The sequence below is a fragment of the Trachemys scripta genome, chromosome 16, assembly GCF_013100865.1.
Source record: "Trachemys scripta elegans isolate TJP31775 chromosome 16, CAS_Tse_1.0, whole genome shotgun sequence".
Lineage (NCBI taxonomy): Eukaryota > Metazoa > Chordata > Testudines > Emydidae > Trachemys > Trachemys scripta.
The window spans coordinates 19,070,752-19,094,670 of NC_048313.1; the positions used below are offsets into that span (position 1 = coordinate 19,070,752).

The 23,919-nt window shown below is 56.6% G+C and overlaps 2 protein-coding genes across 4 annotated transcripts; one reads left to right on the forward strand and one right to left on the reverse strand.

The window, feature by feature from the left end:
* Positions 1–14: 14 nt before the first annotated feature.
* ZNF740 (zinc finger protein 740) lies at positions 15–13,800 on the forward strand. Of its 3 annotated transcripts, XR_004648324.1 has the most exons (8): positions 15–156; positions 1,709–2,096; positions 2,575–2,706; positions 2,895–2,981; positions 4,137–4,260; positions 5,318–5,456; positions 6,938–7,392; positions 11,284–13,800. XR_004648324.1 is itself a non-coding variant. In XM_034791713.1 (7 exons), exons 2-7 carry the CDS (start codon positions 2,088–2,090, stop codon positions 7,164–7,166), a joined length of 720 nt encoding a protein of 239 aa, XP_034647604.1. In that variant the 5' UTR covers positions 15–156; positions 1,709–2,087; the 3' UTR covers positions 7,167–7,420. The 3 variants fall into 3 exon arrangements, 2 of the variants coding, with proteins under 2 accessions (XP_034647604.1, XP_034647605.1); XM_034791713.1 differs by lacking the exon at positions 11,284–13,800 and having other exon boundaries at positions 6,938–7,420; XM_034791714.1 differs by lacking the exon at positions 11,284–13,800 and having other exon boundaries at positions 5,338–5,456; positions 6,938–7,420.
* A 3,950-nt stretch (positions 13,801–17,750) lies between these two features.
* On the reverse strand, positions 17,751–23,768 carry ITGB7 (integrin subunit beta 7; the record flags this gene model as incomplete). Its single annotated transcript, XM_034791704.1, is given in 10 exon segments — positions 17,751–18,356; positions 18,840–19,000; positions 19,358–19,566; positions 19,799–20,015; positions 20,241–20,458; positions 20,825–21,018; positions 21,607–21,747; positions 22,165–22,254; positions 22,339–22,434; positions 23,610–23,768. Coding segments are annotated over 10 exon segments (1,551 nt in total), but the record flags the coding sequence as incomplete, so codon positions are not given.
* Between the last annotated feature and the right edge of the window lie 151 nt (positions 23,769–23,919).

The window sequence follows — 23,919 nt, forward strand, 5'->3', positions numbered from 1 at the left end:
GCCCGGGCGGACTGGACGTGACCCCTGTGCCAAGCGCTTCCGGTTCCGGGGTAGCGGCGGCGGCCGAGAGGGTTCGGGCCGCTGTTTGTAAACTTGTCTCCCGGGGGAGAGCGCGGAGGCAACGGCGGAGCCCGGAGTCCGCAGCGGCCGAGCCAGGTACGGACCCCACAGCCGACGGGCCGCGGGCCCTGGGGGCCAACGGGCCCCACCCCTCAGGGGGCCGGGGCCGGCTCGGCCTTGCACCCCCCCGCGCCTCGGCCTTGCGCGCATGCGCTTGCACGCTCGCGCCGGGGCCCTTGCACGCTTGGGGGGCTGTGGCTTGCACACTTACACCCACCCGCGGGGGTGCGACTTGCACACTTGTGGGCGTTGGGCCTTGCCCGCTCCCACGCGCTTGTGTGCACACTCGTGCTCAGGCCTTGCACGCTCAGACACAAGCACAGGTTGCAACGTTGCCCTCTTGGGTCCCCGCCTTGGGCTAGCTGCGTGCTTGCACACTCATGCTGTGGTTTTGCACACTTGCCCACAGGCTGGGGCTATTGCACATGAGCATGCTGCAGAGGCACTTGAATTTAGCTTGCAACAAGCTGGGTGCTTGTGCACACTTACCCTGCGTGCACTCTGGGATGCTACACTGAGCACCTATTGCGGTGCCTGCTTCCTCCGATTCATGCACCGGACCTCACTTGTGCTGCCCTGTGTGTCCGCACTCATAGTAGTTCACACCAAGGTGTGGGGTGATCTTCCGGCAAATCGCAAACTTGTTCACGCCACTTGTGCATGCACGGACAGGAATGACAATCCACAGTTATGCTCGTTACTGCTTGCTCGTTCGCAGCCTCGCTGTACTTCCATGCAGCCTCACGGAGCAGATAGATGGCACTACAGAGTGTCAGATTTTATGCTTCCTGTTTCTAAGAATAGAAAGTTACCACCTCTAAACACTTTCTCCTGAACTGTGAAATAATAATGTCAGAGAGCACCCAGTGCAGCCTTTCTGTACATGCTGGTATTCGAAGAAGGAAGGGGTGTGTTTGAACACAAGGTGACAGTCAGGATTCCCGGGTTCTCTTCCCAGCTTTGGGATGGGAGCGTGGCCTAGAGGTTAGGGCAGATCACTGAAAGTCAGAACTCCTGGATTCTCCTCTCAGTGTGACCTGGGGCCAGTCACTTTACCTCTCTGTCTGTCTCCCCATCTGCAAAATGTTGTTGTTAAGGCTAACTTTGCACAGGGCTTAGAGAAGCTCGTAAACAGTAGAGAGAGAGTATTCTGTCTCTTCTCACCTTCCAGCAGAACCTCTGCTAATATTAGGGCTGGTCTACACTGGGGGGGATCAATCTAAGATACGCTACTTCAGCTATTTGCGTAGCTGAAGTCAAAGTATCTTAGTTCGACTTACCTGGCCGTCCTCACGGCGGCAAGTCGACCGCCGCGGCTCCCCCGTCGACTCTGCTTACTCCTCCTGCCGAGGTGGAGTACGGGCGTCGATTCGGGGATCAATTTATCGCATCTAGATGAGATGCGATAAATCAATCCCCGATAGATCGATTACTATCCGGCGGGTAGTGTAGACATGGCCTTAAGCAATGAATCTTGCCTGGGTTCTCTTTGTGTGAAGGTGCTTTGACACACTGATATAGAAGTTTCTTTCTCTAGCCGTCCCTCATCAATTGGTTCAGTTATGCTTCTTTTTTTTTTTACTCACAGGCTCCGACTAAACCAGAGAAGTGTCTGCAGCGATATCGAGGCACAGAGATCAACTCCCTTTATCCAGGATCCATCCAGAAGCAGGGCTAGGCTTGGGATGACTCCTCTGTAAAAGCGGTGCAGTCAGTTACCTTCCCATCTAGCTTCTCCAGCTCTCGGCAGTGCTTGGGGAAGACGCCCTTAGAACGCCACACACAATTCCAGACTCTCAGAATCCAGAAAGATGTCGGCAAAGTGGAGGGTACTGGACAAGACCAGCAAAAAATGATTAACTGAAAAAAAAAAAAAAAAAAATCTTTCTAATCGTAAAATTCTTTCCCGGGAGAGAATTAAGGCTAAAGAATTGTTACAATCCGTTTGTTGAGGACAGACAGACAAGATGGCTCAGGTAATGAGCCCCAATTTTCCCATCTGTAACAGGAATGCAACGTCACAGGGAGGTGACTGTCAAGCTGAATGGGCTGCAGAGCCCTTGGTGACCCACAGTGATAACGGGTAGAAGTCGATACTTAATGCAAACAATATAGTTCTGTTCAAACGAAGAATCGGTTAAATTAAACAGGTTAAGCATATGCAGCCAACACGGTTGCACACATACCACCACAAAACTGGAATGCTTGCTCCCAAAACACTGCACTTCTTAAGCTCAAGGGAACTCTCCCGTTAGCTACCAGGAATATTAATTTATAAACCCTCTTTGTAGACCTCCACCCACCAGAGGGTGGTGTAGTTGCACATGTGGCTGAATATATCCGATTCATTCTGTTAGAGGGCATTGGCATGTTTGGGCAGTGGCTGGTTAGGTTATGGCTGGCTAAGCTCATCTCAACCCTGCATCTTTCATGGTTGTTTGTCTCGTCTTTTAGGCGAGTCTCCTGGCCTGCGAGGGCCTCTCTGGGGTGTGCCTCGTGCCAACTGTTGCCAGCAAGAAGATGATGCCAAAACAGAGCTCCAAGCAGACAGAGAATGGAGAGAGAGGGAACAGTCCGAACATGCTGGTATGGGGGGAGCTATTACAGGTGTTCTCTACCCTGATCCTGCCCCATCCCCATACCTACTGTCATTGACGTGACTAGAAAGGGGTGTCTAAATGTAACGGCTCAGGGCTTCTCCAGAGGGTTCTGGGGGCAAGGGGCTCTGGAAATGCACACAGGGAAAGAACTGACCCTTGTTTTCTCTCCTTAAGAGTCACCGCCAGGAGAGCGAGAAATCTCGCAGCCGTAAAGAGGAAGAGCCGGCAGAAGCATCACAGCCAAAAAAGACCATTAAAAAGGCAGGTAATCGTCCGTCATATGGTCAGGGAGGAGCGGGGCAGACGGGGCTGCCTTATGAAGTCTTACCACGCTCAGGGCCATCCCTTTTTCCTGAGCGAGCTGTTGGCATTGCTGTCTGTATCTCAGACAGCAGCGGCTTTCAGGCGTTTGGCTCCTGACACTCTCACAGTTCAGGCATCCGGCTCCTCACCATCGCACAGCTCACCCTTGAGGGCCCAGCACCTTTCAGCCAAGAAATGGATTCACAGGCTCCAAGAGTGACACTGGGGTAAAGGTGGTGGTGGGGGGTGGAGACGATACCCCCAAACCAAAATGTGAACTCACATCCAGTGGCAGATACTAGTTCTCCCTGCAGTACTGAGCCCGTCTCACCAGCAAGAAGAATCTCGGCTAAAATGGGAAGAGTGCTCTTGTGGGTAAAGCAATGGGACTTGGGGCTGGTCCACACTAAGCCCCCAGTTCAAACTAAGATACGCAACTTCAGCTACGTGAATAACGTAGCTGAAGTCGAAGTATCTTAGTTCGAACTTAAAGGTACTTACCGCGGGTCCACACGCGGCAGGCAGAATCCCCTGTCGACTCCGCCTACTCCTCTCGTGGCGCAGGATTACCGGCGTTGACGGCGAACACTTCTGGGATCGATTTATCGCGTCTAGACAAGACGCGATAAATCGATCCCAGAAGATAGATTGCTTGCCGCCGAACCAGCGGGTAAGTATAAATGTACCCTTTGAATCAGAACTCCTGAGTTCTGTCCTTGGACCTGCCATAGGCTTGCTGCATGGCCGCAAACATATCCTTTAACCTCTCGGTGTCTTCATCTTCCGTCTTCCCTTCTAGGAGGATTGGGAGGCTAAACTATTTATATTGTAGCAGTAATAATGGTACCTCCCTCTTACGTAGAGCTTTTCATCAGGAGATCTCAAAGTGCTTCACAATCTTTAACGCAGTGGCTAGGGGTCCCGAAGTCCTGTTGTGCTAGGCACCGCACAGACACATGACAAAAATGGTCCCTGCCTGAAGCATTCACCAATGTCACCAAATGGAAGGGGGTAGGGAGGGTGAATACCTCTCCCAGTACCTGACCCTAGAGCAGTGTTATGTGCTTGCTGTGCCGTGCGCTGGAACGGTGAGGGTCTGTCTGTTCTTCGCAGGTGATGGTGATTGAGCAGAACGGCTCCTTCCAGCTGAGAATCCCCAAGAACTTTATTTGTGAGCATTGCTACGGAGCCTTTCGGAGCAGCTACCATCTCAAGAGACACATCCTCATCCATACTGGTAAAGAGCCAGGAGAGCGAAGGTCTTGCTTTGCCGATGGCTGGTGTGGGCCTTCTGGCTCAGAAGCAGAACAGGGGGTGACCCATTGAGAGGCTGATCCGTAACTCCAGCTGCGTCTGTAACTTGAACTGTGCTCCAGTGGGGACGGGGGCTCTGTTGATCAAACCGCTCGGCTCTTTAAGCAGAAAGGTTGCAAGAGGGCACTAGGGTCCTAGCGATGTTTAAATGAGAACATGTACCTGCCTGGATAATGGGTCTTGGGCGCAGAGTTTGCGAACGCTGCCTTTAAAGGTGGTGCGTTCATTGCATTGTGTTCTAGCTCCTACCACTGGATCTGACGAGGAGGAAGCTGCTATTGCCATATGAGCCGCTCCTTGCTGAGAGCCTGGATCGTGATGGTGGAAGATCCTTGCTCTTCTGTCCCTATCCCCCTGCCTCTCTTTGCTTTTCTGCTGCTTTGTCCCAAACAGCCCGGCTCGCGGCGAGGTGGAGAGATCTGTGAGCTGTAGAATAGGGTGGGGCTGTGACACCAGAGAAAAGGGGGGGACCAAACAGGCTGTGCAGAGGGGATGACGGGCGGGATTAAATCCGTCCCTGCCCCGGTGAGTTTTCAAGGGAAACTCCCATGTGGTGCAGCGACGAAGTGCCGCGGCCACAAGATCAGATGGTTACTCAGCTGTGGGGCATGCACCTCTTGATCAGTTAATGCCGACCAGCCTGGTGAAGGATCTTTCTGAACGGGGAGAAGGCAGCGGCTTTGCAGATGGGTTAAGAAGCTGCCCACGTATAAGGGGCAGCACAGAGGAAGCTGCTGAGACAGGACTAGGAAAGGGAAATGAAGAGGAGAGGTGGTTCGAAGTGTCATTATTGATCCGGTAAGGGGGGGGCACAGTAGGAGACCAGGGCAGAGATGCAAGCCAGACAGGCTGGTATGGGGGTCTAAGGCAGGGCAGTGGGGATTTGGAACCAGGTGGTGGCATGAGGCTCCGTGCCACCACTGGGGTGGACAGGGAGTGGGGCGGGGGGGCAGTGGGCAGTACAAGCCTCCCTATCACAGCCCCTTCTGCTCTTCCCCAGGTGAGAAGCCGTTCGAGTGCGATCTGTGTGACATGCGCTTCATCCAGAAGTACCACCTGGAGCGCCACAAGCGCGTGCACAGCGGCGAAAAGCCCTACCAGTGCGAGCGCTGCATGCAGGTAACCCCCACCCTGGCCAGGCATGCCACAGCGCGAGGGGCGGGGTCGCTTTGCTGCAGACACTCCCCCGCCCACACCCTGCAAGGGTTACTCCTGAGGCGGCTGGGCGTGGGGAGGAGATGCCCCTTCCTGGGACAAGGCATCAGCCCAGGCTCTGTGCTGGGGAGGCTGCTGGGCTCCGTGGTTTCCTAGAGCAGGACAGCGGGATTATCACGGGGAGCTAGCGCACTCAGATCTGTGCGCGCACAGAGGGGGAGCCGCTTCCTTCCTGTCGGAACCACTGTCCTCCTACGAACCACCTGGACGAGAGCTTGCCGGGAATTTGTGCTGTTCGATCTGGCCCGGTCAAATCTGCCTGGTGCTGTTTTTGGTCTGTGCCTAGCAGTGCAGATCTCTGCCCAGGGCCTACGGAGCCCGGCTCATCTTCCTAGCGCTGCAGAGCCATGAGCAAATCCTCCCACGGCCCCCTGGGAAGTAGGGGACTGTGAAGGGCTTAAGGTCAGACATCGCTACCTTTTAGGGGGCCGACATGAGCTGTGAGCGCCCCCAGCCCTCCTGGACTTGTGCTGGGATTGCAGGTGCTCAACAGCTCTTAAAATATCAGGCGGCCTGGGATGGCTCCCCCAAAACAGAGGCACCCCCAGTCGGTAGCCACGCGTGGAAAACGTTGGCCCAGCTGTCTTGCAGAATCGGTGTCAGAGCTGGGTTAGACTCTGGGCTCTCTCCCAGCAGAGCAGTGCAGAACAGCCAGACACACGTGGGGCTGTGTCTTCTCTCTAGACACCGGCTCGGTCAGCTGAGCAGCGTGGCTGGGCGCTGGGTAGGTTCTTGGTTACGGTCCAGCCCCTTGTGCTGTTCAAACACTGCAAAAGCGCTTGGCTTCTGGCTGAAAACAGCCAGTGGGGAATTCCCATGACAGAAATTAGGGACCCATCGAGTGGGAATTAAAAGCTGGTGTAGGGAGTGGGGATGGGACATGGCCGTGCTAATTCTCCATTGCCTAAGTCAGTGATTTTCAAACTTTTCTTTCTGGCAACCCAGTTGAAGAAAATTGATGCCTGCAACTCAATGGAGCTGGGGATGGGGAGGTTGGGGTGTGGGAGGGGCTCAGGGCTGGGGCAGAGGTTTGGGGTTTGGGGGTGAGGACTGCAGAGTGGGGCTGGGAATGAGGGGTTCAGGGTGTGGGAGGGTGCTCTGGGCTGTGGCAGGGGGTTGGGGTACATGAGGGGGTGAGGGCTCTGGGCTGGGTTAGGGTTAGGGTCAGACTACTGTAACCTGGGCTGGGGTCAGCACACAGCTCCCTGTGCTGAGCAGAGAATCTAGCCCTGCCTTGCTGCTCTAGGAGTCTCCTAGCTCCGAAGAGTGCTCCTGCCGTTCCCATAACAGACTCCAGCAGCGCACGCTGCCCTGCGTTGGTGCTTTTCTTATTGGCTGGATTCGATGGCGCAATAACGCCCTTCTCTCTTCTCCATCTCCCGCAGAGCTTCTCCAGGACAGATCGGCTGCTTAGACACAAACGAATGTGCCAGGGCTGCCAGACCAAAACCCCTGACTCGCAGCTGCTGCTTTAGGAGCCAGGGCGATGCGTCGGAGAAGCTAGGACGTGGACAGGATTTTCAGTTTTCTGTGTCTAGTTTTGCCTGCTCCTGCGCCCCCGGCCAAGGGGGGACAGAGCTGAGGACTCTCCTAGACTCTCAGATGGGGTCCTGACACTGTAAATAAGATGAGGATGATCCGGAATCTCTACTCAACCAGCAGAAGCCACGGGCAGCTGTGTATAAACCTTCTTTTCCATTGGTTTGTTTTTGAAGTATCACCATTTGCCTCTCAGGAAAGGCTTCGGGGGACAACAGGGCAAAGCTAGCTACACTCACCTCAAACTCTTAACACTTGCCATCACCTGATCGACCAGCTCCCGCCCAGGTAGAGCTCACAGGTATGAAATATAGCGGGGTGGAAATCAACCATGTTGTTCTTTTGTTAACTAGTCTCACCGGAAGAGACCAACAAAGCAGTGGATTGTAAGAGGCAGCTGTGGAGGATTTTGGTTCAGGCGTGAAATGCAGGAACTCATCTCAGCCGAGAGCTTGGTTATGAGGTCTGCGGGGCTTTTATTTCTAGGGCGTCTGATTTTGTAACCGAGTTTCCTCCTGCTCTTTCCACCTCAAGAAACGAGCGGGGACGTTGGAGGGGGAGGGAGGAGAGCGCACTGTTGGAGGGGGGAGGGGAGCAGTTGCGGGGACTCAGTTGAAACTCTTGTGACACCAGCAGCTGGTGCGATCGGTGTCCTATGAAATGGTGTTGTGTGAGCTGCTGCTGTATACGTCGCCTGGGTGAACCCGCATGGCATTGTCTGGACGTGTCTCTTAGCAACACCCAAACCCCTGATGACAGGCAGTGCTTCGGGGTATACAGCCATGGGGACCGGCTTCTGCCAGAGGCTGCCCTCCTTCCTTGGCCCCAGTGTGTGTGTATGTGAGGATGCTTGGGGTGATCCCATTACGGCACGTCCCTGTTCCCCCTGGAATTCAGATCCTAGTCTGGTTCATGGCAGCCGCACATAATCTGGCTTTCTCAGAAATGCTCTTGCCTCAAACGCTGCCGGGTTTGGGTCACGCTCGGGAAGGCTTTCAGTTGCTTTGTAGTTTGGGATAAGATCCACCCCTTTGTGTTTGACCCCGAGGGCCAGCCAGGGCTGGATCTTTGCAGTGTCTGTTCTGGATTTGGGGGGAATTTAACCCACTCTCGGATTTCACTTCCATTAAATCGGTGCCCTGTCTACTTGGGGGTGGAAACCACTTAAATAAACTGTGATCTTCTCTCTGGCAACTCTCCCGTGGCCCAGGAGCAACTGCGCAGTTCAGGGGGAGCTCGAAACAGCTCAAGGGACCTGCAGGGAAAGGCAGTTAAACTTCCTCCTGTGGAAGAAACCGAAACCATGGGCATGAGGGAGGGGGTGAGGCTCCCCAGCCACTCTCAGGAGCCCTGATTGTTGCAGGCCAGAAAAAGACTGTTACCAAAGCGTCAACTCTGCCTCCCCAAATCCCCCTCTTGGCTCCCAACGCTCGGTCATGCCCTGCCTCTGAAAACTCAGGCCCAGCTAGTGTCAGCTAAAGATCAGAGCGTTCCCGGCTGGGAACAAATGTGTAGGGAAGGAAAAGGCTGTTCATGTCGGCACATTGGCTCCCACTCCCCTTGCAGCGACAGCGGTATATTGGATACTTCCTGCTCAGTGCTCTTCTGAGAGCCCCACCCAGATGTCCCTGGTTGTGTAGCCTAGGTCCAGCTTGGCTTCTAGCTGTCTAGCTGAGCTTGGTCTCTGTGCACAGCAGCTGGCATCACTGAAGCTCAGGATCTCCTGTTTCTGCTCCAAGATGTCACTCGGTGCCCTGGTAATTGTTCTGGGGCAGGGGGGAGCAGGGCACAGGGGAAGGTTACACAGGGCAGCGCGAATCTGGACTCGGCTTTCTGAGCATCAGTGACACTGGAGCAAAGCGCCCTTAGGAAATGACCCCAATGCTCTTTAAAATGTCAGTGGCTCTGTCACTTAGTTCAAATCATGCGGCCCCCCCGTTGCCCTCCGTGTAGTGAGCTACGTACCGAAATAAAATCCTTTCTGGAGCAGCTTCTCCCAGCAGCAGAGCACACGCCGCACTGGTGCAGCCTGGCCTGTCCGGCGAAGGTAGATACTGCCGACGTTTAGCTTAGGCCAGCAGGGACGCTGCTAACGTTAGCAAGGTGATCTTCTGTCTCTCTTTATCTCGCTGCTATATTCCTTTGGGTCTCCAGGTTCCTTCAGACTCCCTTCCCCCACGGGTGCTGCTACTCATCCTCTTCTCTCCCCCCTCCTCCCCTCCCCCCCCAAAAAAAATCCAAGCTAGAAACCCATTCTGATTTCCATCTTGGATTTTTTTTTTTTCCCCTTCATCCATATCTCTGAGAGACACTCTGCCAGGGGAGATTTGCAACGCATCCTGCTGCCAGATTCTGCTCTGCCTTCCCCCGGCCCTCAAAGATGGGACTGAAAGCCAGTTTGCAAAGAGAACAGAGTTCTGTGTCTCATCCACAGCCCCCCGCACAGGACGGGGCAGCCTGGCTTGGCCTGACACATCCTTGGTTGGTTCTTTTGTAGAATTTCGACAGCAGCATGCTCTCTGCACCTGCATGCTGGATACACCGGTATGAATGCTTTACTCGAGCGGTGCCCTTCATCCAAATCTCTCCCCGGCGGAGTACCGCATCTGCATATGCACTGTGGTCTCCTTTGGGGAACGGCTAGAGTAGAACCTGGTAGCGTGAATTGTCTTTCCCAGGTGCCAAACACTACCCTTCCCGCTGAATCCATCGCGAGCTGAGAGTTCAGGGCACCTGAGCTCCTTAGACCCTGAAATCACAATGGTCCAACTTCCTGCTTGCCTCTAACACGCTTTATTGCTGCAGAGATTTGGAAGAGGTTAAATGGGCATCCTCCGCCTCTTGGCCTGCCCACGCTGTCAGACAAACGCAGGCTCCGCTTGTAACCGCACAGGATGGAAGAGCGGTGTGTTCGTTGCGACGCTACGTGATCAGCTCCTGCTGCCTGTTAGAGGCCAAGGCTCCTCTTTTGAGACCTTTTCGGTGCCATTTGCGTGATTCTCTGCCAGGCCCCTGCAGCCTCAACTTAGAATTGTTCCTTTTCAGTCTCCCTGCCCGAGAAAATCACACCCTGTTGTACGTCTGGAGCTTCTGGATGTTGTCTGGAATCATAGTCTCCTCAAGGAAAGCCCCGTTGATTCTGTCACTCAGAATCGCACTAGGCAAACTGTCTGTGGCTCTGTTGTGGGAAGCAATGGGACGGGTGACTGGCTAGCTTCTCAGCTGGGAGTTCCATGTTGCCAGTGCCTGGGTTGGCATAGCAGGGAAGGAGACGTTCAGGACGCTTCCACCACAGGCTCGTGGCCAAACCTGTCCTAGGCTGGAGAGGGGACGGCTGTTTGAATGATGCTGGGCCTTGCAACCTGGCAGTGGGGCGTAAGGTCGAGGGAGTGTTGTATGGAAGCAGCTTGTGATTACCATTCTAGCTGGTCCCATCGGATCAAAGCCGATTGAGAAGGAGAGACAAGTCACTTTTGCACGAGTCTTTCCCTGCTCTCTCTCTTTCACCGATGATGGAATTTAAAGGAACTCTCATCTTTTTTTTTTTCCTGCCCCTCAGAGAAGCGAAGACTCTTTCTACCTTTTGACCCTCTTTATTTGGTAAAAGGAGATTCCCTGCCTCCCACGCCCCCATGTTGTGGTGAAGGGAGCTGAAACCAGCAGTGACATGCAGCTTTATCTAGTCCCTTATCGTGTCAAAACATCAGCATCGCTGATAATCAGCACAGCTGTGGGACTAGTATCTGACTCCTGCGGAGAGTTGGCCTGTCGTTCTGTTGGGCCCCCAGAAATCCTGGCTAAAAGCTACCTCGTTGACTGTGACTCACGTTTGTAGAACTGGCTTTCATGGGTGGGGTCAACACTGAAAGCCTGGAGGTGGCGTCATGTTAACGTGAAGTACCTTGGCCTGGAGAATGTCACCAGAAAAGCCTTTAATCCTAGACTTAAGATTCTCTTCCGAACAGGCCTGATCTGCTGTCCAGCCCTGGCTCCTTGTGCCCCGTGGCAATAATGGCTGAAATGGGATGTCCCGTTGTGTGTTTGGTGTCACTATTTATTCTCCTGTCCCCACCCAACGAGTAAGGCAATCGACTGGAAGTCAGAAGGTCATGGGTTCTAGTCCCAGCTCTGACAAAGTACTGCTCAGTATCTGTGTTCTCCCTGCGCTAATTATCCTGACTCGCTTTTGCAGAGAGAAGTATGAAGTTTTACTATTGGAACACGAATCTTCTGTGTAAAACTGCTGACGGTGGATCCTGGGGCGTTGGCTGTGACGTGAACATTGGTTGGCAGCCTGTTACAATCTGGCAGTACTTCTGCCCAGCACAAGGGGGCAGTACAAGCTATCCTGTAGGACTACTGGCAAAAGGGGTGTTGGCAAACGGTTGGTTCGGTTAAACCAGAGGCTGGTTTAGAGGACAAACTAACTCACTCTCGGTTTTGAACTTTCATAGCAGATGGAACACCTGTGGTCTGGAGCAGAGACCCCTAAATTATGGGTGGGAACCTCGCTGCTCAGAACATCTGAGGGCCTGAAGCTGCCTGGGTTCAGTGCTGCAGAGTTTTGATGCGTGTGTGATCTGTGTGGCTGGGGTTTTTTCTCAAAAGCTGTTTTTTTGGCCTGGTGGTGAGGCACTACTGCAGAGCTGCTGGTGTCACTGCTGCTACAGACAGTCCTTTTCCTTGAGTAGCTGATGCGTGCACACCGTGTGCTATACAAAGGATTCATCTGTCTAGCTGACGCTGCAGGTTGCCTGTAGCTGCAGCTGTCTTGAAGCCTGAAAGTCAAATTGTTTGCAGCTGGTGCTGCCTTTTTCTAAACCATCTTGGCAGAGGTATTTTGATTCCCGGTAAAACGTACAAGTCTGGGGCTAAGAGGCTTATTGGATTCACATACGGCTCGTGCTCTGCAAACCCCCTCAGCTGATGCATGGGAAAAGTGTTCAATTTTATATCTAGAAATTAGTGACTTACGATGATTTGAACATTTTTTTTATTTTTAAATGCTCTTATGTAACCTGTCATGACATTCCAAAGTGAATTAAGATGAATCGAATTAAGACCGCTTGAATTCTGAATAAGAGCATTCACACAGGGATTTAATGCAGTTTAACTAATTTGCTATAAATTCACACCTTTAATGGGGATTCATTTTCCTTAGTGTCCCCTTATACACAAGCCCTTGAGGAGCTATACCCAGGGATAAAGAGTAATATTGACGGAGATGTTTCAGGACTCTGAGTTTATTCTTCTGCCTAGCTGGTTTGCAGCCGAAATCACATGAGAAAGGTGGGGGCAGTGAAACTGACAAGGAACACAACTGAAACTGACTAGAAACAAGTTTCCCTGTCTGAGCTGGGTGCAAAAGGGCAATCTGGCTAGCACCAGCGCTCCAAAATACATCTACTGAAAATGTGTCAGTTCTAGTAATACACGCAGGACGATGTTTAAAATTGGCTTTTAACTTGCTGTAGCAAAGAGGTGCGTCAGCACCTCATCTGTGCTGGGGAGTGTAAGTTAAAACAATACAACCCTCCAGTGTAAAGATGTTATTCTGGTGCAATTAGGGGCTTTCCCTGCTTTCAAGCTAGGGTAAACCATGCTCTTGCAGGCCCCTTACTGTCACGGCATGGCTGCACCAGTGTGAATGCACCACTGTAATGCAGCTATCCCCAGCCCCTCCATGGCTGAAAAGCAGATGAGTAGCGGCGTCAGGCTGGCTGGTTCTCTGGAGTGGGGTGCAAATGGGCACTTCGTTTCCTTGTGCACCCATGTAAAACTAATTTTTCCTGTAGCCTCCGTATCCACATGAGCCCACGTCTGGTGGGGGGGAAGGGGACAGTGTCTGACTGTGTGTTTCAGAGATGGGACCCTGCTCTCTAGTGTGCATGTATAACAAGCTCACCAGACTCCGGTCTGATTTGTGCTCAGCTGTCTTCTCAGGTGAGGCCTGGAACGGCCCAGGGAAGAGGCTAGCTGTAGCGCTGTATTAATGTGCATCATTAGACCTTGATCATGCCATTTCCCAGCTCCAGCCAGGATAATTTCCTTTCCCACTTTGTGAGCATTAAAAATCATCCAGCCAGAAAACCACATGCCAGAATACACCCCTTGCTGCAGCCGGGCATGAGCCCCTGAAGGCCAGGGATTGGAAACCATGCTGCCGGCTAAGTGTGAGAGATTATACGTGTGCACACCTGCCTGCCCTTGAGTCAAGGAGTCTGTGAACAAGAGGGGGATGGCTGCCCAGGTGCCCTTCACAGGCAGAACGAACTCAGTCACACTGTGGCGTGACATTGATCCCTGAAGGTAGGCGGGAAGTGGCCCCCTGTTGTCCCAGAACTACTGTTTTGACAGATGGACCAAGAACTCTCCTGTGTTAGTGAATCCGAGCTGAGTGATATCTGGAAAGTCCCATGGCTTATTTGTCTTTTTTTTTTTTTTTTTTTTTTAAATATACTTATTTTGCGATTGGGGGTGGGGGGAGCGTGTGTTACTGAGGAGATAAATGAGAATCACTTTTAAACTGTAGTTTTTATAAGATGTTATAAACTTGTATCTTTTTACCATTAGTGTGGTGTCTGTTCCTTTGTGACCTATTTAGAGTATTTAAATAAAATCTTGTGGTTTTTTTCTTTTCTAAACTCTACTCTGCTTCTTATCTTAGTTCACTCTAGGGTCTCGGATCCTGGCCTGAACAGCAGTGCAGAAAAAAAAAAAAAAAAAAAAGCCCGTGTAGCATACGGTTAAGGTTTATGAAAAAGGGGAGTAGTGGTTTTGGGGAACTTTGACTCTTTCGAGGGCCCTTGCTTTGAGAGAGCACATAGTCCATGCGCTGGACATCCGACCCCGTGTTGGATGCCTGCAATCACTAAGCATGCTAGAAAATGTTGTAGCAAAGGGGCTCCTTGGTGTTACCATAACACAGCTAACAACTAACACAATCTTGGCCTCTGAGCGTCAGCAAGCCAAGAACTTCTCCCAAGTAGCTAAAGGGTCAAACATCTGCGGTCACCATGGTAACTATGGATTTTAATTAACCCATGGAACTTTCTGTCACAAGATGCGGCAGAGGATTTTTAGCTTCCTTTTTAAAAGGGTCAGGGTCAGTTAATGTGAATACTAATTGTGGTTACAGGAGCTCGGACGGTTGATAGTGCGTACCAGCCCTCCTCGGGGGTTCGGACATGAGGTGCGTGGCTGGGGATTAGAAGACAGTTGCTGGTTCTTTGGCATGTTGTTGACTAGTTATCTATGAGAGGGTCTGACATGTCCTCCGGGGGCTGTAATCACTACCAGTCAGGAGCATTGGTGTAATGCACTGTGGCAATTTCTGTGTTTAATCGTCACCTTGCGTTTGTCAGCGGTGTAACAGGATGTGGCCATAGGTGCTGTTTGTGACTGGGTGGCGTTGCCCGTTGATTCTCTCTGACTGCCGGCTCTGCAAGGGGAAAGTTTTGCTCCCTGATTTCCACCACTGCAGCCTCTGTCCCATGGAGCCCTCCCTGCCCCCCTGCTGACAGGGCTTCTGAGCTGGGCCCTTCGCTCTCCTATGGGCTGTGGAGCAGCAGCTGGGGCTGGCTCGCCTGGCGCTGTGTGGTTCCCCTACCACCACCCTTTGTGGGAGTTGACGCTTGTTTGTGTCCGGAAAGCAGACGCGGTTGCAGGGAGGTTCTGCTTTTGAGCATGGGAAGCTGCCAAAATGAGGAAATACACACAACATCCTTCCAGACTTTCTCTTATCACCAAACCCCACATGGACACCCCTCTAGGGCTGGGAACAATCCCACACCTGTTCATTTCAAGCCCAGGGCCCTGTTAGCTGCACACAGGTACCAGTTTTCCTGGCACTAACCCAGCTTCCCCACTCCTAGCCTGGGGAGAGAGGTTTTTCTACTACTGCGCTTAAGCCAGTGGGCCTGAACCTTTAGCTTCAAGCAGGCTAGAGGCACTAGGGCTTAGTTCAGTCCTTGCGCTCAGGGGAAGAGGGTGATTGCTGCAGGTGCAGGAGATGTGGAGTAGCCCTAGGTCTCTCCTCCGAAAGGACAGCTGGTGAGAGCACAGGGCAGGGGCCTGGGGAGAGGTGGGCTGGTTGCCTCGTACACAGGGGGTGTAAGGGTGTGAGCAACTGATTCTCAAGCATGACCCCCCCCCCCGCCCACTTCCTTGCAACCACTAACAAACAGCTAATTAACGAGGAAGGGAGCAAGTGTTCCTCCTGCCCACAGGCCCACCCACGCTTTGCCCAGACTCTTTTTGTGTGTGAAAACACTGGCTTCAGTTAGTGATGTAGGGGGGAGAGAGAGGCTTGACCTGCTTTATGCCCAGGCCAAATGCATCCCTGCGAATTTCCCCCAGCCTGCCTGTATCCTGCTTCCTTCATTGTATCTTCCTGGGTCTGCGAGGAAACGAGGCGTCAGGGGCAGCGACAATAAAACATCACGCAAGAGCTGAGCCGGCTGCTCTCCCTTTATTCCGCTCTGTATTCACCCAGCAAAGTGGGGGAGGCAGTGCCTTGTCTGGGGGCGGGGGGGACATTGGAGAGCCTCGAAGGTGCTGGTGGTGATAAAGAGGAGAGGCTCCTAGCAGTTGTTAAGCAGCCGGTTCACAGTGGGGTTTTACTGGCTTTCTGCTGGCAGGAGGGACTACACCTGCTGCGTCTCTTCTGGTGCTGAATGGCCCTGCTCCAATTACCCCCTGTGACGAACTGGGACTGTTCTTACTGTGGTGTGTGAATGCTGACAGGGGAGTGTGGCTAGGATAGTCTGCATTGGGGGATGGGAGTCTGCCTGAAGGCGAATACCTGAGCGTGTAACATGAGAACCCAGGAAGGGGTTGGAGGCCAGGTGACACCTTGGCCCGGGAAACTGAACAAAGGCTGTGGGAGGGGTCGCTGAAGGCAGAGTCTTGGAAGCTGGGTGGTGAGATGGCTGGGAGGCAGAGATTGCTCTGACCTCCCAAGGGGGGCTGGGATGCCCTGGGACTCCCAGATGGACCTAACTGAGGGGGGCCCTGTTGTCTGTGCCTGCAAGACCTGTCTTGGACTGTATTCCTGTCATCCAAATAAACCTTCTGCTTTACTGGTTGGCTGAGAGTCATGGTGAATTGCAGGAAGCCGGGGGTGCAGAGCCCTGAGTCCCCCAATACTCCATGACAACTGGTGGCAGCGGTGGGATCTACTGCACCCCGTGGACGGCGCTTCCTGCAGTAAGTGACTGGGGAGCAGTAAAACGAAGGGGGATTGACGGGGACCAGGCGTGCTGAAGGTGAGAGAGAGACGGTTATTACCCCTGGGAGTGTGTGACCAGCCAGAAGGACGTTTGCAGTAACAGGGTCCCCCGGGGGGATCGCAGCGAGTGGTCCCAGGGGCGGAGGAGTCTGCAGCTCGACCCTGGCAGAGAGGTGGTAACCTTGAGACGGGCTGGCACACTAGGGGTCCCCCTGGGAACTGTGGGGAGCTGTGAGCACACAGGCCGGTGAGTGGCCAGCAGGAAGATGTATGCCAAGCGGCTTAAGAGCGACCTGGTGGAGCTGTGCAAGCAGAGGGGGCTGCGCAGTGGGAGGCTCACCAAAGAACAGCTCATTGCCCGGCTGGAGGCGGAAGATCGCGCGAATGAACTGATCCCTGTGTCTCAGGGAAGCAGCCTGGCAAATGCAGCGCAGGCATCAGTGTCTGTCCCAGCTGGGAGTGGTCAGCCGGCTGCTGAGGGCTTCCCGAGACCCCTCCTTCCTATGCCTAGGGGAAGGGTGGGGAGGAGCCCAGCAAATACCGAGGGCGCCGTGACCCCCCCGGCCAGCAGGGGATCCTCCCGGCGAAGCTCGCCGGCCAGCAGAGGATCCTCCCGGCGACGTTCGGCATCCGTGGAGCGGAATTGGCTGGAATGGGAGAAAGAGCTAAAACTGAGAGAGCTGGAGGATCGTAAACAACAGAGACAACATGAAGAGAGACAGCATCAGCATGAACGGGAGGAGAAAGAGAGACAGAGACAGCATGAAGAGAGACAGACAGTATGAAGAGAGACAGCGTCAGCATGAACTGGAACTGGCGAGACTGAAGGGCAGTGAACCCCCGGCTGCGGTAAGTGAGGGGGGACCCAGGACTGCACGGAGCTTTGATAAGTGCATCCTGGCCCCACGCAAGGAGGGGGAGGACATGGATGACTTCCTGGAGGCCTTTGAGACGGCCTGCGAGCTGCACCGGCTTGATCCCGCGGACAGACTCTGGGTCCTTACCCCCTTACTGGACCCCAAAGCCGTGGCATTGTACCGCCAACTGGAAGAGGCAGAGAAAGGGGACTACGAACTATTCAAAAAGGCCCTGCTACGTGAATTTGGGCTGACTCCTGAGATGTACCGGGAAAGGTTCCGGAGTCAGGATAAAACCCCTGAGATCTCATATCTGCAACTAGCCGTCTGCATGGAAGGATACGCCAGCAAGTGGGCTGATGGGGCCCAGACGAAGGAGGACCTGGTCAAACTGCTGGTACTGGAGCAACTGTATGAGCGGTGCCCATCCGACCTGAGGCTGTGGTTGGTGGACAGAAAGCCAGAGAACCCGCGACATGCAGGCCGGCTGGCCGATGAGTTTGTAAAGAGCCGGTCAGGAGATAAAAGGGAGGAGTCCCAAAAGAACAGTCCCAGTTCGTCACACCCCCCCTGCCCCGCCCCGCCCCCATGGTTGGCCATGAGTTTCCCCTGGCTCTACTCTGCCCTACAGTGCCTTGGAGAGAAGCCCCCCAAAAGTGGAGCTTTGGTGCTCCGTAGCCCGGCCCTTCCTGCTAGTCTCTGACCCCAGAGCTCTCCTGCTGGGCGTGCACAGCAGCTCGTGCTCTCCTGGTGCTGGGGGTCGCTGACTGATGCGCTGCAGGGGGCAGAGAAGCAGCAGGCTCCGGGACTTAGTGCTGCGAGGGGAGGACAGGGTGGGGCTACTTAAGCAGGGAGGCTTTGGGCTGGGAAGAGCCCCAGGGCTGCATCCTGCTCCTCCAGTAAGAAGTGGGCGCGCCTGGCAGCACAACCAGGCACGTCCCCGTGGGCCTATTTGGCAGCGGGTAGCAGCGTGGGATTCCACCGAGCAGCAGGCCCTCTGCCTGCGCCTTCCCTTCCAGGAGAGCTCGGGGGGAGGCTGCTGTAGCGAGCGTGGCACCGGGGGCCCGTGCCGTTGGTAGCTGGGCTGGCGCCGGGGCGGCCATCCATGCTGCCTCAGTCCTCGTTGTACCTGGGGTTGATGACGGTGGTGGTGGCACTCTGGAACAGTGGGTTGTTGACCTGGGAGGGCAGAGAGGTTGCTGGAATCAAAGGGGAGGCGGGGGGGCCTCAGGGAACCTGGGATCTGTTCCCGCTGACCTAGGACAAGTAGCTGTATCTGGGGCTGCTGAGGGGCCTGGTCCAGAGAGGAGGAGACTGTCCCACTCCAGCATGATCTCAGCCAGCAGCGAACCGGGCTGGGCGCTGGAACGTCCTCACCCACCCCGGCATGAGACGCAGGGAATACAGGCTGCAGCACGTAGGGAGGGAGGTAGGGAGCCTTCGGGCCCGGGGAAGCCATCCAGTTCAGTCAGAGTGCTGGGACTGGTTGGCTGCGGCGTGAGGGAGCTCGCTGGCTCCCATCTGGTCCCAAGCCTCAGCCCACTTCCTCCGACAGGCCCTGTGTCAGTAACTGGCAGCGGCCAAGGGCTGAACGGGCCAGGCAAGGGGGAAAGCCTGAGCGGGGAGGGAAGGGGGAGCAGACAGCAGGGGTGGGGCCCTGACCTCGTTCCCCTTGGCCCGCTCCCGCTCCTTCTCGAAGCGCATGTACTCCCGACGGTCCAGGATCTCCACGGAGATGCGGTAGGCGATGACGAGCAGCAGCCCGATGACCACGATACCCAGGACCGAGCCCAGCACGATCATGGAGGTCTGGTCAGTGACAGCTACGAGGAGGGGAGGAAGATCCCAGGCCTGAGTGAAGCCTGCAGCAGCCCCCCCCCCCCCCCCCCCCGGCAGCCCGCACAGCTGCACTCCCCCCCAGCTCTGGGGATGCATCTCAGGATTCTGGGGAGGTTACCTGCAGGGCTAACTTCCCCCTCCCTGGTCTCACTGTCCCCCCTGCCGACCGCTTGGCCTCCCCCTTTCTGGCCCACACTGGGCCCCTCTCTCCCTGTTGCTCCCCCTTCCTGGAACATAGTGCCCAGCCCCTAGCCTGCCCCATGTCACCCCCTCTACCCAAGCCCGCACCCAACCCCAACTGGTACTCATTGTCCCTGGCTCCCCCCCCCCCAAGCGCTCACCGTCCTTGTCTTTCACCTTCAGGGCAACTTTGCCCCCCTCCGTGCCCTCAATCAGGAAGATCAGGATCCGCTCGTCGTCCGTCTTCTCCTTGCACCACTGCTCGTTCACGGTGGCCTCAGGCACCACTGTGGCCACGGTGTGGTTGCAGGCGATGCTGCAGTTCTGGCTCAGCGGGCCCATCCTGAAGGCCTGGCAGTCGGCACAGTCCCTGCCAGTGAGACGGCTGCAGTGAGCTGGCCCCTCCAGGGTCCCCCCTGCTTGCACTGTCCTGTCCGCCATCCCGAGCCGGCCCCTCCCACATACACACCCCGTCTGCTCCCAGCCCCTGCCGCCCCGCCCCAACCTGCCACCTTCTGCCAGCCCCCTGGCAGCCTGACCCACCCCACCTGGCCTTAGGGCACTGACAGGCTCCCGACCGCTGCCCTTTGCCCCCTGCTCACCGGTGCTCCTCGCAGGGGGTCCGGCAGTTCGTGCACCGGCTGCAGAGCCGGTCGAAGTAGCCCGGCTGGCACTGACATTTGTTGCAGACGCAGCGCCCGTGCCCGCTGCACTCCACGCCGTCCTGCAGGCACGCGCGGGTGTCCAGGCTGCAGTCACAGGCGCTGCCCGTGTAGCCCTCGTTGCACATGCAACTCCCACACTGGCACCGACCCTGGCCTGCGGAGGGGAGGGGGGCAGGGTGCCGTCAGCCTGGGCGAGCACCTGCTCCTGTCTGGGAGCCAATCTGGCCCCCCACCCCGTCCCCTCTCTCCATCCCTCCTTCGCCTTGCACATGCCTGTCACCCCTTCACTCCTCCCTCCATTGTCCCAGTGGGCGAGGCAGGCCCTATCAAAGCTCGTAAGTCCCCCAGCACCTGCCCAGCCCATCGGTGCTGCCCTCACCTGCGCAGAGCTGCCCGTCGTGCCGCTCGCAGCTGGTGTCGTCGCACTCGCAGTGCTGCCCTCGCACGTTGCTGTTGCACTGGCACTGCCCGCACACGCACTGCCCCTTCCCGCTGCACGTGGGGCCCGTGCCGTTCCGGCCCCGGCACCCCGCATCCAGGTCCGTGGCCTCCGCCAGCTCGCACTCACACAGCTTGCCTACGCGGCCAGGGCTGCAGCTGCAAGGTGGGGGAGGGAAGGGGAGGGGTCAGGGGAACACGGGTGGGGGGCCTCTTACCCTTCCCCCGCCCCAGCCACTGGGCCAAGATGCTTGCAGCCCCACCAACACACACACACACAGCCTAGCTGCCCCCTCCTGCCCCCTGGCTTCTGGGCTGCCCCCAGTGCTCCTCCCCAATCATCTGGGATGCCCCCAACTCCCTGCAGCCTGGCCCAAGACCAGCCCCCCACTAGGCCAGGCTCCCTTCCCCCCCCCTCCTGCTGAGCAGACTGTTCCCCTTTCCCTGATCTGCCTCCCCCATCCCCCTGTGCCGGTATGCCCCCTGTCCTGCCCCCCGCCCCCCAGCGTCTGGGCAGGGCTTTACCTGCAGACCCCGCAGGTGAGGGTGCCGTGGCCCCCGCTGCAGTGGGTAGCGTTGGGCTCAGGCTGGCTGCAGGGGCACTCGCACAGCGTCTGCAGCTCCACACGCACCTCCTCGGTGAAGCCCAGCACCCGCAGCGCGAAGGTGTGCGGCCCCTCCAGGCAGGCGTCGGCCTGCACCGTCACCGTGAAACTCACCTGGGGGAGACGGGCATGTGGGGGAGGGGTAAACACCCCTGCTCTGGCCACGAGGCCCAGAGCAAAGACACCTCCCGCCTCCTCCCCCACTGCCCACTCCCCAGCCCCTCTTCCCCCCACCACCCAGTCTGCCCCTTCCCTCACCGGGTTCCCCAGACCTACTCCCCCCCAAGCCAGCCTGCCCCCTCCCCTCAGAGGGCCCTCAGCTTCCCTTCCCACACTGAGCTGCCCTGCCCCCACCCCTCTCCAGGCTCCCCATCCCCTCTCCCCCCTGCCCAGCCTGCCCCTTCCCTCACCGGTCTCCCCAGCCCCCTCTGCTCCCTGGCCTCCCCTAGCCCTCCTCCCCCCATTGAGCTGGCTGTCCTCTCTCCCCACTGGGACAAGCTACCCAGCCCCCCGCAGTGGGTCAGGCTGTCCTAACACTGCCCAGGAAGACCCCGGCCTCCAAGCCTGGCAGCCCAACTGAGGGACTGGGCTGGGTTGCCCTCCCGCACCCCGGGGTGTCAGGGTGGGGGAGGGGAGCCAGGCCATGGGGGCAGCTCAGCCGGGGATCCCCAGAACCTGGCAGGGGTGAAGGGGGGAGCTCACCAGCTGGTTGATGTGGACACCGGAGCAGACCCCACCGTGGATCCCGAGGGAGTCGGTGGCGTCCTTGCAGTGCGACTTGTAGGCCACGCTCACGCCGGGCGGGAGCTGGAAGTGCTCCAGGTTCACCGTGGACGACAGGCTCTAGGGGGAGAGGGGCACAGGGGCCGTCCAGAAACTGCAGGAGTGAGGGGGGGGGTGCGAGGCCTCGGGTGCGGGCTGCAGTGACCCTCCTTGGCTCACTCACCCCTGCTCCTGCAGCTTCCAGCCAGCCCACGCCCACCCCGGCTCCTACCACCCACCCAGCCCCTCCAAGCCCCCACCTGCCCTCCTGGGTCCCAGGCCCCACTGCTCTGACCACTAGGCCACACCCCCACCCAGCCCCTCCACCTCCCCCCCAAGTGTCAAGGAGACCCTGCATGGGTTGCCCAGGCCAGAGGGGGTCTTGCAGGGATATGCTGGTTGCTGGGGGAGGTGCTGGGAGGGTGGCCCTGCAAGGATCTCTCAAAACCTTCAGCCCCACCCCCATTACATGCCATCATCCCCTCCCCTCCCTCTCACATTGTAGGCATCAGAGATGAGCTGCACCACGTTGCTGGAATCCTCCTTCAGCTCCCCCACCACCGACTTGGGGATCAGCCTACTCAGCTCCTGGAGGGGGGTAGAGGCTGGGTGAGTGAGTGAGCCCCCCCCTCCGCACCCCCAGCTCCGCCCCCAGCCTGCCCCCGCCCTCACCTGGTACACGGGCAGCGTGGAGCCAGTGACAGCGAAGATGGGCTGGATGTTAGAGGCTGAGAGCACCTGGGCCAAGTGCCCGACCGAGGGGTAATCCTGCAACGAGAGGCAGCGCCCACCGGTCACCACACAGCACCGCCAGCCCAGGGGGGCGTCCAAGCAAGAGTCGAACCCAGGAGTCCCGGCTCTGACCCCCTCCTCCCTCCCAGCCCTGGGAACGGAACCCAGGGGCGGCCGGGCCTGAGGAGTTAGCCGAGGCACTCAGAACCCATCGCGAGAGAGGCCATGGAGGCCGAGTGAGGTACCCAGAGAAGGGCAAACAGCCCTGGGCTTTACATGGGGAATTACAGCCCAGTCAGCCTAACTTGGACCCTTGGAAAGCAACTGGCCTCAACTATGAAACAAGTGATTTGTAAGAGGAACAGCCAGCCCGGATCTTCAAGAACAAATCCACCTCAATTCCTTCTGTGCCAGAGTTGCTGGTCTAGCGGATGGGGGAAGCTGTCAACACGCCGTTGCTTGGTTTTCATACGGCTCCTCACACAGTCGCACATGCACACTAGGGAGATGGTGGGCGACGTGAAATTACTTTAAGGTGGGTGTACAAGCCCAGCCTCCAACAGTAGCTCTGGATGGCTTGCCGTCAAACAGGGAGGGCAGAGCTGCGGGGGTCCCGCAGGGGTAAGTCCTGGGTCCAGTACTAGTCAATATTTTCACTAGTGCCTTGGCTAAGGGAGTGGAGAGACGGCGTATGAGATTTGCAGCTGACACCAAGCTGGGAGGGGTGGCAAGCACTTTTTGGAGGACAGGATTCGAATTCAACACGACCTTGACACATGGGAGGACGGGTCTGAAATCAACAAGAGGCAATTCAGTAAAGACAAGTGCAAAGCGCTTTGCTTAGGAAGGAAACATCAAATGCGCGAATCCAACCGGGGTGCGGAGTCGCTGCTGAAAATTAATGTGGGGGTTAGCAGGGGGTCACGAACTCACTACGAGTCAGCTGCGAAAAAGGCTAAGACCATTCTGAGTGTAGTAAGAGGCACCTTAGTTCCCACTGCTGAAACCACTAGCCGACACTCCCTTCCCAGACCCAGGCATAGAAGCCTGGCATCTGGGCAGCCATTTCTGGGCTCCGACTGCACCCCTCTCTTTTACAGGGCATGCGCATTTGCCCCCGTCCTCGTCCTAGCCTCCCCCAGCGGGGTGCAGGGTGCTGCAGGGACCGTTCCGATTGCACCCCGAGGGGCACCGAACGGGGCGGGACCTACGTAGATGTGGCTCTTGCTGTAGAGGCCGTCAGTGTCGAGGTGGCACTGGTTGTCATTCGGGAGGTAGATGCCACCCAGCTTGCCATCCCCTGCCGTGTGGAAGACGTCATCTGACGTGAAGACCAGCAGACGTGTCACGTTCCGCCAGCCAATCTGCTCCTGGTGGGGCGGGGAATGGGGGCGGGAGGTGAGCAGGTACAGTGGCCACCCACTGGTCCCTCCAGCCTGCACGCCCCCTGCAGCTACCCAGACCCCTGCCCCGGTATGCCCCCCATCCGTCTGCCCCCATCCGTCTGCCCTGATCCGCCCC